The sequence below is a fragment of the Neopsephotus bourkii genome, unplaced genomic scaffold (genome assembly GCF_033783945.1).
Source record: "Neopsephotus bourkii isolate Nb327-2 ecotype Australia unplaced genomic scaffold, CSIRO-AGI_Nbou_v1 NB_1760, whole genome shotgun sequence".
In the NCBI taxonomy this organism is placed as follows: domain Eukaryota; kingdom Metazoa; phylum Chordata; class Aves; order Psittaciformes; family Psittacidae; genus Neopsephotus; species Neopsephotus bourkii.
The window spans coordinates 3,464,294-3,477,852 of record NW_026902234.1 but is presented as its reverse complement, the minus strand read 5'-3'; the positions used below and the strand labels follow the sequence as shown (position 1 = coordinate 3,477,852).

General features: G+C 39.4%; 1 protein-coding gene across 4 annotated transcripts in view; it reads left to right on the top strand.

The window, feature by feature from the left end:
* Positions 1 to 13,559, top strand: part of AFF3 (ALF transcription elongation factor 3) — a 318,864-nt gene that overhangs the window by 40,750 nt on the left and 264,555 nt on the right. For all 4 annotated transcript variants that reach the window (XM_061377693.1, XM_061377692.1, XM_061377691.1 and 1 more), the window contains exon 2: positions 8,816 to 8,936. In XM_061377693.1, the coding sequence (XP_061233677.1) occupies positions 8,816 to 8,936 (121 nt within the window). The remainder of the gene's footprint in view (positions 1 to 8,815; positions 8,937 to 13,559) is intronic.

Genomic DNA, 13,559 nt, shown 5'->3' with positions numbered 1-13,559 from the left:
TTGTTTTAAATTGTTTTGCTACTGAAACTAGCACTGAAAATCTTTATCGACTGAATTCCAGTTTTCAGCAAACTCATCAGTAAGAAGCTCAACAACCATTTTGAATAAAGTATTAAACACTTGCTGCAAGATGTCAAACAGATTTTTAAAAGGCCAGATTTTAAAATGTTCAGAATATCCCTATAAGTAATGCAGCGATAGGAGTAAACTCAGTTTATTGTAACATTTGGTCTGTAAACTCTTCAGGGTGTGCCCCAGGACTATATGAATTATTTGCCTATATGTGTAGTTCCTCTGCAGAGATAAGCTGGACGGCTGTTCATAAAAAATGCTATCATTTTTTGACTAATTATGACTATAAGGAACCTAAAGAAGAAGTTTCAAGGGAAAAAAAACCCACACTGGCTTGGCAGATGATAACTGGAACAGTTTCCTGTGCAGCGGGATGCCATGGAAAGCAGAAATCATTGTGGAGAAAAACAGACAAGTGGGGCGTTGTGTCTGGTATCTCTGGCAGGGAAGCAATGTAAGAAGAAACTCGGTCAGATATAGGCATCACCAAGTTAGGTAAGGCCTTGTGTAACAGGCCAGGGAATTCAACAATGTTCAGTTAGGCAGAAAAAACGATTCCTAAATTAATCTCCTCAGCTGTTGTATTTTTGAATTACAACATAAAAGTAACATTAACAAAATCAGATGAAAGGGCTTCACTATGCTTTGTCTGATTTGTGCTCTTCAGTCTTGATTTTTTTACTTTCCCCCTGAAAAATATGGATGAGGATACAAAAGGAATGATTTCCTCTGTCGCATCTACATTATCTGTTTCTCGACAGCTAAGATCTCCATTTCATTTCTGAAGGTTTTAAATACTGTTTTGGATTGTGAAGAAGAGGAAATACTTATTCCAGGTGTAAGATTATAAATAGTGGTGAATTTTTAACTTGTGAATATTCTTTCAAACAATACATTGTTAAATCAGCCCAAAATTAAAAGTAATAGTAATGTTGAGTTTCTAGCTTGGCTTGCTATCATTATTAGATCTTCATCCATCTTTGGTATTTTTGCTAGCAATTTTAGGATTATAAAAAGAAAGCACCAGCGCTTAATAGCAAAAAGAAAATGCTGAGGCATTGATTATAGGATTACCCATTAATACTGAATGGTCAAATATTTGATATCTACATATACTGTAGGTGTGGACTGGTAGGTTTTTATCATATGATGAAGTTATTTTTCCTGAAACAAACAAACCAACAAATCTTGAATTCTGTCTCAATTTCTCTCACAAAGCAAAACTTCACTGAGGGAGGAAAATGTGGAAATGTGCATGTTTTATCTGTCACAGGGCTGGAAGAGGTGCTCTTGTACAAGCAGGTGTTGAGCTAAATTGGATTTTTTTGTAATGTTCCTTTGTTGTGATGTTTACAGCTCTGACTCAACAACCTAGATCCCAGTCTCAATTGCAGCCCTAGGTTTTCTCAGTATCTCAAAACATGTTTAAAAATCAGTCAGGTTGCATGCAAAGCATTCACATTCTGTGAACGTCGGGTGTGAGTGCCTATAATATAATAACTGCACCCACAATTAGTCTTTCCTTGCTTCCTTACAGTTTCCCATTGTGAGCCCTCAAAAGACCCGCCTTGAATGCTCAGATACTGATTTTGCAGATAGGGTATGTGCATGTATATATATACATATATATGTATATATGTATGTATCTATATATGCATTTGTTTGGTGGATGTGATATATCTGCCCCTGAAAATATAGCTCCCCATTTTTGACTCAGAATTTCCAGCAGATAATTAAAGCAATCTCACACCTTGCAGCCCACAGCTGCCACCGTGCAAGCGGCCTGCCCAGCGCAGCTCCCCCGATCATATTCATGTTTGAACGGTAGTGTTTCATGGCTAATACAAATCATAAACAGGCTGTAAAAGCTGAAGCATCAATGAATCCTAGCTTTGAAATTGCTGGAAGCTAAAGTTTTAAAACTGATACTGCAAAGTGAAAAATGAAATTTAACCAGGCATTTTGGTGAAGGAAAAATAATTTATTGGATATAAGATGAAAAGCTGTGAGAGTAAACATCAATCTCATCTTAGACACATGTCATTGATTGATGTTTGCTCTGTGCTGCTGCCTGGAGGTAAACTCTTTGAAATAGCAAAGTAGGTACTTTATCTGTCTGTGGATAGGAGCACAGTTTGTTAAGTTACTGCTTTTTTGAGACCCTGCTACATCTTTATGTTCAATCAAAGTGAAAACAGTAAATCAGAGTAATTGCTTTACCCCACGGCATTCCTGTTTGTAAATGGGAAAAAATACTGTAAAAATCCTCAAATTAACTTCTGCTGTTTAAGCTAGATAAAAAGTCTAAAAAAATTGGTTGCAACCTCTGAAGGTATTTTACTGATTATGCCACTTGTTCATCAAAGGCAACCCTTTGTTATAATCGAGCTAATAGTTCAAATATCGTTAGGGAAAATATTTAATGCTCAAAAATGTAAGGTTGCCATATCTAAGGGCTCTCCATAACCCATTAGTAATGAGATCCCAAACAGGCATCATTTATACTTAGCTGGAAATGGAACTCATACCAAGAAATTGGCCAGCAAAAACCATGGACACAAACAGTGAACTAGAAAACAGGCATTAAATGATAGCACTTCTATGTTAAACACAGCAATTCAGCAAGCAAAATGACCTGAATTGTTGTAATTAAGTTGTCAAAATTAAGACTCTTTTCTAAAAATGTCTGGGGCTATTGGTTTTACAAGTTCCCAGGCTGGTTAGTCCTTTTGTGTTTTAAATTATTGCAGAATACAGGAATGACAGCACATTTAAATTCAGAATCTAATTTCTATTCTGAATTCAGTTTCATAATCACTGTCCTGCATCAGGGTTGGACTGTTTTTTTATTGTGTTATGTAAGTTTTCCCCTTGAGTTACTCTATTTAGCTACGTTGTCATAAATGTGGTAATTCAGGGGAGAATTAGACCATTAAATATTTAAGAAAATGGCCTCACTTCAGCCTGAAATTTAGTATATTGAGCTCTGTGCCAGGTTACACTTTGTGGGGAAATGTTGAGAATAATCACTAAACCAGTTTAAAATTTATTTTCTTGAAATATTGCCTGTTCTTCCCAGTTTTGAAGCAGTTCCAACTTTGCTCATGATTCAGAAGTGACCAGTTGTTAAAATTTAATTTCAAAGATATATGTGTCCTCACAGAAATCTTGTTCATAGGTCTAGTTTTATTCTTGAAACGCGTGTATCTTTTAGTCACCTATGGTGTGGGTTGTATTTTGAAGGTTTTTTTCTTGTTTGTTTGGTTGGTTTTTTGGAACATGATCAGCTCTGTACAGCCCCAGGAGATATTCAAGGACTGCACATGGCAGGTTGGGCATGGTATCATTTCCATGATGCTGGGAGTGGGAGTTGCGGTCTAACAGTTTTGTGTGGAGTCTCTTAATCTGATTATGGAAGAAGAAGGACCAGTCTGGGCACAAACAGGGAGGATGACAAAACCTGGGAAAGTAGCTCAGCCCTTGCAAATGGGATCTAGGTCTTCCACAGCAAAACTCTGCCAGGAGCCCAAGGGAACTGTGGTTTTGCCAATTTAAGGTACTGTGGCATGTTAGCATGAAGTGTCAGCTCTGCTCTTGTTATTAATATCTCTAGACTTCAGGTTCTGAATGTTTTGTGGGAACATAGCTGCTTGGGTGAAGGAGATCAGCCTCCTGGGTCAAAAACATTATCTGCAAATAAGCAAGGTACTCCTGCTAAGTCTGTATCACAATACTGACGTGTCGGTAGAAGGAAGGGGGGTGTGTGTGTGTGGGGGGGGGTGGTGTTGCAAAGCCTTCACAATTCAGAAAATAATGAACTAAGTCTTTGGACTGGAAAATTATATTGGAAGGTCTGGAAAGGCAGAGGCAAGATTGCAGGTTACTGCAGACTATAATGAGTTCAGTAATTGTCACCAGGTGTGTGTATACACGCGGTAACGCTTTCCTCTGTCATGCTGGCAGGGCAGCCAGAGTCGTTGTCCTCTTCCTTTGCAAGAAAATATATTGATGCAATGCAAGGGGAGCACCAGCAATCTTACCCTCAATTTACCTACTGTGCCTCATACAGCCTCAAAGATGTTACAGGAACGGTGATCTTGTAGCAAAATAGCGGTATCTTTCCTGAGTTTCCCCTTAGTGATGTGGCAATTTTGTGGTTTCTGAAAAGGTCAAGCATCATCATTAACGCACACCATACATCTGCGAAGGCGTGTAATTCCACAGTGAAGATGGAGTGCTTTAGTTTGGAGAAAAGGACACCTTCCTCTGAATGCCACACTTGGGTGTTCTCTAAAACTGAAGGACAGGAGAATAGGTTGGTGCACTGTCTCCATGCAGTTCATCATGAAGATTAGACCTTTTTATTTGAGTTGTTCCAAGTAGTGATGTGTGCGGGGAGTAAATTGAGTTAGAAAAGGTGTGCTTAAAAAAACAACAACCCACAAACAAGTAAAAAAATGAGACTTTTCAACACTTTAAACTTTAGGTTTTAATATGATTGCTTTCAGCCTAGCCCAAGACACCAGAACTCTTTGGACTTTGTAGGAGATTAAATCCAGTCCCAGGTTTTTCAGGTAAGGTTATTGCTCTGCTCCTATGCTGTCCCCTGAGCCGTCTCTGTCTATTTCTAATTAAGGACTGAAGGAAATGGTTCCTTCTGATGTTAGGAGTAACATGAAGAAAGCTATATGCATTTCTGTCAGTACTGTGCGGAGGCTGGTGCTGCAGCCACCCTCATCAGGAGCCAGCATGCCTGCACTCTCCTCCTCTTGTGCTTTAACCTCAACCAGCAACTAAACCTCACACAGCTGCTTGCTCGCTCCCTTCCCCTGGTGGGCTAGGAGAATTGAAAGAGTAAAAATGTGAAAACTCATGAATTGAGATAAAGACAAATTAACAGGTAAAGCAGCAAAAGCCACACATGCAAGCAAAGGAAAACAAGGAATTCATTCACTTCTTCCCATTGCAGGGAGGTTTCAGCCATCTCCAGGACAGCAGGGCTCTGTCACGAGTAACGGTTACTTGGGAAGACAAATACCATACCTCCAAACGTCACCTTCTTCCTTCTTCATGCAACTTTATATGTTGAGCATAATGCCGTATGGTATGGGATATTGCTCTGGTCAGCTGGGATCAGCTGTCCCAGCTATGTCCTCTCCCAGCTCCTTATGCATCCCCAGCCTACTCACTGGTGGTGTGGTGTGGTGTGAGGATCATAAAGGGCCTTGACCCTGCGTAAGCCACTGCTCAGCATACAGCAAAACCATCCCTGGGTCATCAACACTCTTTCCAGCACAAATCCAAAACATAGCGTCAAACCAGTTACTGTGAAGAAAATGAACTCCATGCCAGCTGAATCTAATGCATTTCTTCAAGCTTGTCTCATGGGAATCCACACATATCTAGCACATGGCTAAAGACTGTGTGCCCATCAAGGTAATCTTCCAGTAGACACCACAACAAACTGAAATTTAATAAACATATCTAGTCTTAGAACTTTGGCAATCCATTGGTATTCTGATCTGTAAAATGTCTGAAAGTAAAATTATTCAAAGTATCCTAAAAAGAAGCAGAGAAGGTAGGGCTGCTGTGACTGAGTGGTAGTGATGGCGTGCTGAAAGAGCTTTGAGCCTGTGACATTATTCACTGGTATGTCCAGTATGTCTCTTGGCAGTTCTTAGGGGTGAAATAAATCAGAGTGTGGTTTTAAAGCAGTGTGATAAATTCAGGATAGTGTAATTTTTATAATACAACTTTTATTCATACATAACTTTTGCAAGTGTTTGACTTGTTACTCATGCTTCAGCTCATGTTCTTTAAGCATGAATTTGAAGCAGATGCATCATCCTAAAAATAAAAATATACCATTGAAAAACTGTTTAAATTAATCTTTTTGGAGTCTGACCTGTATAAAACAAATGTAAATGACACTGACTTTTGAGAGATGAATGGTTGCGTGTTCTTTGGTTTCTAAGTCTTGCAAAACTGCTTCAACATTTACACCCATACTAGAAAAACTTACCATCAATAAATGATGTGTGAATGTGCGTATAAGATATATGAATACGTCACCCACATGCACACCCACCCACGTAAACCAGTGAGAAAAAAAATCCTGAGGTTTTCATGAACTTGTTCTCGATGGTTTAGCTATGAAAAAGACACACACTGTAAGTGATTAAAAAGGTGTGTACACTTTTGGGATTGTTTTAATTTGCAAATTAAAAAAAAAAGAAAGAAGAAAGCTATTAAAAAGAATCATTTTCCATTAACTGCAGTGTTTGCAATAAAGACAATTATAGCAGTTGGCAGTATTGTCCTTGAACCAAAATAAATAAATACATTTGGTGACATACGTTCAAGGAAATGTGATTGTTGCAATGTTCATGCAAATAAGGAGCAGCCTTACAAATGAGAGAGATTTTGCCATCTGGTATTACCACAGGAATGCAACTCTCGACTTGTAGCTCTTTCTAACTTACTGCTTATAGATGGCATATTAGAGATCGTCACGTTTTTTTCCATTTGCATAATCATTCTGAATTATTAGCAGGTTGTGCATTGCATTGCCAACAGTGAACGTCTCATTCGGAAAGGGTGTCCAGAGATCTGATGATTTATATGTCTTCATCAATTATGTCTCCACCAAATAACTGAAGGGATTAAAATGTTCTTCCACTTTAGAAGTATCACACCAGTGCATTTTCAAGTTTGTATGAGGTCTAGTGAAGAATGTTGCTCTTGTTTGCTTCCAAGAAACCAGGTAGAGATCATTATATTATAATTAATCTCAGGGGAGCTGCCCATTTCTCTTTGTTTTCGGAGTCCAAATTTAAAGCATCTCAAAGAGTCAAGAGATTCTGGATAAGGAAACACGGCAACTCCCCAAAACCCTAACCAAAGAATGGCTATTCAGCATGGCAGAAAGTCTACTTTAGACACAGAGATTGATGTTAGGAAGTCTTTTACCCTGGCCTAACTGATGGGAGTATGCTCAGGTAGCATGATGTACTAGCTGAAGACCATTGCTCTCATAGCAGTAAATGACAACTGCTCTTCCTCTGGCCTCTGTAGTGTGTGCAGTAGATGATCTCCACTCACTGGGACCCTATGGAGAGGCCTTTTCTATCCCCTTCTTCCTGGAGAAAGGCATTTTCCTTGCCCAAAAGTCCACTCCTTCCATTGTCTTCTCATTACACCATTTTTCAAAGATAGGTGTTGGTGTAAATAACATGCATAACACATGAATAACAAGATGGGATAAACCCCCCAAAAACTCAGCCTGTAGTTGGAATAAACAAACTGGTGGTTGGGAGCTCCCTCCAACGTGCTGTACTGAAACCCTGTGTTTCACAGTAAACCCCCATGTTTAAGGGCCCTGCTTGGTGTCTGGCATCTGCCTTTAGACGTCCTCAGACTTATCAGAAGGATACTCAACAGTCCAGTTTGAGTTAGCAGCACAAACAAGTAAACAATATTTTGTGTTCTTTTGGTGACTGTTAAGGCATTGTTTTTAAATACTAATAGCATCTAACATATCCTATGTATCTTCAGCTTTCTCAAGTCTTGAATTAGAATCAGATAGCTGTTGGCCTTTTGACTGCCTTGCCTGAGGCATACTAGGTAATGTCACATGAGTAGCTGATGCAACATATGTTTTACTATCTGGGAAGCTGGTTAGCAAGAGAACCTTTTTCTTATTAGCACATGGTGCACTTACATGACATTAATATATATTTCTACTTTACAGATTTACAGTGCCAGGAGAAAGACGTTAGCTAAGCTAAGCAAAACAGGCAATCGGCATACTCGTCATACTGTCCTGAAATAACACGTAGACCTGATTAGATACATTGGTTTCCTTTGTGAGGAGAATAAAATATAGCAGACTGAAATGTGCAAACCTGTGTTGTTCTGTGGAAATTCATGGAAAGGATTCTCTGGTTTATGTTGTCATGAATTAAACTGGGGGGGGAAAATAGGGTTTTTTTTATTTATTCTGGATGTCTGTATTGGAGGCAAGCTAGTTAATTTCTGAAAATTAATACCACTTTGCAAAGCAGTGATTTTATTCTTTCTCCAGCTACACTCTACCATCCATACATACACTATCATGCCAGTATTCATTTATTCATGCTCTGACATTGTGATAGTGTCAAATCCATCAGGAAGAGGAATTGTTTCAGTAGTAGTTTCACGACTTGGCTGATTAACAGAGATCAGAAGAAGCAGCCTAACTGTGGAAACCACTACAGCATGTAGTTTTAACAGCTCTTTAGGGAGCTAGTTAATGAAAGAATCACTACAGAAACACATCCATGTGAAAAAAGGAGCATTCTCCTACAACACTCAGAGGATATGTCATAAGTGGAAATATGTTCATAATTTCTATTTACTCATAGCTGTAATTACCATCTGCCTTAAGAGTACCTTCAGTCTTTCTCAAAGTTGCTTAGACATATCCTTTGTCACATTTCTGCACAGACTAGATCCTGCCCTGTGATTTCTTTCTTATTCTTCTGTAAGAATTTAATTATCTATTCTCTGTGTGAAGAAAGCACCAGCATTCCCAGAGACCTGAGTCTCCCCAGCCTGCTTGGACTGGCATTCATCTGATTCATGTTCTTACTTATTTTTGCCATCTGTCTTCAAACCAGAGTTCTTCACTTTTAAATTCATGTTGTTTTATATGTTGCCCAATAATTTTTAACTCTTAAAAAGCTATTCCTCTCTTTTGCTGCAGTGTCTATGAGCCAGATAGAAACGTTCTGCGAAGGAAAGAATGGGAAAGGAGAAATCAGGAGGCCCAGCAGGAGGATGGAGCATTTAACACGAGTTACTCCCTCTTCAGTGAACCATACAAGGTAGATGCTTCCCAGCTGGGTGGCTCTTTGTTTATTCATTTATTCCACAGTACAAAAATGCAGCCTGCAGAAGGTGTTGTCCAGATTTCAGCACTGTCCCACAAGTGCTAGCCTCACAAAATTCACGGAGAACATTTATGGTTCATTGAGAACCGGATTTTGTGTGGGTGTATATACAGATATATATAAACTTCTTAGAATGTTCAGCAGCACACAAGAATGAATTAAACTATAAATATCCTAACAATATTTGAGATGGAATTAAAACTAGGAGATGAAGGTGAAGGTGGCCTGTTTTTGCAACACTTTGAATACAAATGTGTTTAAGTTCTGTGTGAAGGTCAGCAATACAGTAAGCATTATGCTCTGGCCAAGGTTAATGCAGTGAAATATCTTGCCATTCACCTTTTTCAATCAAGCCTTTGTGAAAAGGTATCCTATGGGGGCTGCTCCCCTCTCCAGCTAACACAGTGCCTTTGCCTGCATGCATCAAAGCATCACCATGTATCCTGTGCTCTGCTCTTCCAGAAATGTCCAAGTTACTGTCAAAACCACCACCTTCTGAAACCCTTCCCTCCATGCAACATCACTTGTCTTTGATGTTTCGGGCTCTTTAGTGCCTCTTTTCAGGAGTGCCTATTTGGGATTTGGCACTTGGCTTCTACACCAGACTTCCACACTTCTGAGTTTCTGCCTGTGCTCCAGGGTCATCCTTTAGCTTGCTGTTCTTCCAGGTTGCTGTTTTTTTATAGTCTCTAATAAAAAAGAAAGATCAACCACTTTCAAACCATGTCCCTTAATGGAAGACACGAAACTGACCTCCAGCTGCCCAAATTTCAGGTTCACTACAAAGGCATTTAGAATCCATGGCGAATGTCCTAAACTCTTCAAGACTTGACTTGAAAAATATACTTTGAGTCTAGTTTAGGGCTAACCAATGGAAAAAGGCGTGAAAAGCTTAAGTCAGTTGCATCTTGTTATCTTGTGAGGACTCTGCTGCAATGGGGACTTAATAGTTTTCGATTTGGTAGGTCCAATTAAATAGACCTCCCAAAACAGGGCCTGTCATTTTTCTGGGTCCCCAATACCATCATGTCTGTGGTACCTCAACTGGTAATACTGAAACTCAAATCACTTTTAGGAGTGATATAGTTGCAATATTTTGTAAACTTTATTACCTGAGTGACAGTGTACTGGTTGGCTTGGCACAGACTGCATGTACCATAAACATACCAGTAGTTTCTGAGCAATGGTGTCTGAAGGTATTTCTATGCAACTGCAGTATACTTCCATCAGCTTTAATAGGAGTGGATGAAAAATCATTACCATCTCTAGAAGCAAAGTGGGTATTGAATGTCATGGCTACACTGGCAGTGGACCATTGGGCAGCCTGAACTTATCCAAAACAGTTATGGACCTCCAGTGTGGGGGTACAGAGATGTGACATGGACGTTTTGATTTACCACAAAGAGAAGCTAACTGCAAAAGAGGAAACCTTTCTGCCAAAGCAAAACTGAAACACACTCTTACCATCTTTAAAGATCATGTTCAGGTTTTGGGTTTTTCCAGAAGGGAATGAAGTTACAGCAGACATTCACTGCAAGATCTGATTAAATTCAGTGTTCCTCTGCACAACTTGAGAAAGGGAGGTAAAGCCAAAGGATTTGCACTCTGAAGGCCATATCTGAAAATCAAAGGCATACTGGAAATCTCTTAAATCTGATGTCCTTTCTCACCTTGACATGTATCACTACTCCTGTAACATCAGATTTCTGAAAAATCCTGACTCTTTGGGTTGCCCTGTATCCTGTTCAAAGTATCCATAGCAACCCTTTAGGAAGGATTACAGGAAATCCAGTATCTTTCACTTAAAATGTCTTTTAAAGGGGGTGAAAAAGTAGGGAATTAGGCCTGGATATTTCCTGGACAGAATACCTTGCCTCATTAACTGCATCAGTATTTTTAAGGAAGAAAAAAATCTGATGGCCTTCCATGCTACCATCAGTTTATTTTTAGAAGTGTTGGATCTTTCAGCCTTCAAATGCATGGATTCATCTTGCATTGCAGAAGAATGTCAGAGCACTGCAAGTTAGAAATGTTTGCACAAAATGCTTTTCTTACTTACTCATTTTGTGATCATGTTTTCCCTAAGTGAATGATCAAATAAGACCAGCAGTATTTCAGTGCAAATAATAGGACAAACTGTTACATCTAAAGCGTATAACTGGTTACCTCAGATTCTGTCTTGTTCCCATGAGGAGGTAGGTGAACTCTTCTGGATGAGATCAGCTCAACGCAAAATCTTCCCACCTCAAGCTGTCCCCAGTGTATCCAGAAGGAATAAACAACACCAACTGGCTGTCAGCATGTGCTGTGGTACCAGCATTAGATCAGTTTGATGCTTGTGGTTATCTGAGGTCTGTCAATATGAGTTGTCTCTGTGTAAGCTTATCACAACCATATAGAAGAAAACATGCTGACATTTCTGGGCTGGTGATAGTCTACAGGTAATCTGCCATTAGACTTTTATTTCCTTCCCATCCAAATAGCAGCCTTCAGAAAGAATGTGCCTTCTGTTAGGGAAGTTAGACTTCTGAGGGGGAAAACTTGCACATAAATACTTTTATGTTCATGGACCTAGAAGTACCTGGGTGGAGAGCTGCCCTACAAACTGTCTGTGCTGTAGGAGACTCGCAGGTGTAGGGGTACCATTCAATTTGGTAGTTCTTGTCATCATGCTCCCAGCAGGGAAAGAAACCTCATACACATGATTGCTGAATCAAACTGAGTGCCGAAGGGCAGATCTCCCTCCACAGAGGGAAACTAGAAAAAGATGTCTCTAAAAGTTATCTACATGAGGTTGAGGATCCGCCAGAAATACAGAATAGATCCACTGGATAAAATGAAATTTTTCTGTGCCTTCTGGAAAATAAGTCTGTTGGTTAAGGAGATGCCCAAGCATAGGAACCATTTCATTGATCCCAGGAAACACATGAGTTTATCTCCCACCTTCTTTGTTTTCAGCTGTATGTGATGCTTCCCACTTTTGAGGCATTTTTAATGGTTTCTTCTTCAGGAAATCAACATGATTCCTGTGAAGTGAAGGAACACCCTTTTTTAAAACCATCTGCTGTCTGTAAATTAATGTTTAGTGTTTCTTTTCATAGCAGGTTATTGTCCTTGTGAAAACAGTGCTGCATATGCAGAAAGAAGATCAGGCTGTAGTGGTTAAGACACCTTATTCCAAGTTTGCAAAGCAGTGTTGCGGGTGCCACACTTCTGAGCTTTTCCCTTTCTGCTTCCCTTCAATATACATTCTTGATATATATTTAACTCTAGCATTGTAACAAATGCATATCGAAAAGCTAGCTGCAATGTATTATACGTATTTGCAAGGTAGCATCCTTGAAATTGAGGGTGGACAAGTTTCAAGCAAGATAGGACTGCTTCTGTTGTCTGACGTAGGAATGCTTCACCTGTAGTCCTCTGAAAGGTAGTGTGTGGCAATCGCTGTACTTATTGATGGGGCATTTTCGTTTGGATTCAGTTGGTGTTCTTTTATAGGAATCTCTAAAAAAAGAAGATCCTGAACTAGAGGAGTTTGCCTTATATTTTTGTTTGAGTCACTCAATTTTATTTGAAAGCTTAAATCCCCTCAAAATATACCAATTTTCCAGAGGAACTGATGTTGCTGCTGCATCTTTCATATTCTTCCTATAACTTTAAGGGAGTCTTCTTCACTCCCTTTACTCCCTTCTTTTTCCTTCTTCTTGTTTTCTTCTAAAACAGCGAGTCTTAAGATGAAAGCTTTGTCTTCTGAGGCAAATAGGAGTTTTCCTTTCCAGACCCCATGTCTGGAAGAAAGAAAGGAGAACACCACTGGCTCTCTTTACTGTCTTCCTCTGAAAACATAAGTGAAAGACATCACACACCTGAATCTTGGCAGGGTTCAGAAAAATCTCTGCTGCATAAATACTAATGATACACCCTTTTGCTTACAGTGGCTTTTTAGAGCAAGAGTTTTCAATCTTTTCCAGTATGTTTTATTTACTTGTTTTATTTCTTTGTGGAGCTTCTGCCTTTTCATTCAGGATGGATGATTTTAAAGATAATGATTATTTTTAAAGGGGCATGAGAGTGGCTGTATCCCCCCTGCTGCACATAGAAAACGCTAAGCAAAGTGAAGAATTTGGGGAGTTCTGTTCACCTCTTTTTTTAAAAAAAGGAGAGTGCCCTGAAGACATCCTGTCAGAGTATTTTCAAAGAAGGGACATAATCATCTGTACTTTTCCCATTGTCCCACGAGCTGTCTTCAAGTAGCCTCAGAGTATTTGGTTGGTTTAGACTGGTAAATTCATTCAGTGCTTACACTGGATGTTGTGTGCCTTTCCAGATGCCATGTGAAAACTTAGGCAGGCAGAGAAGGAAATTGGGAATGCAGTGTTTTCATTCGTGGCTGAAGGAGAGCTTGCACTGGGCTGTAGGAAAAGTTTTATAGTGGTCAGATTTAATCCAAACCATTCTGTGTAGTTGCAATAATAAATTTTCTAGTTTCCAGGTAATAGACTTTAACTACAGCATGATACCAGTGACAGATTTCTTTTTTTATATACTCTAAGGCCC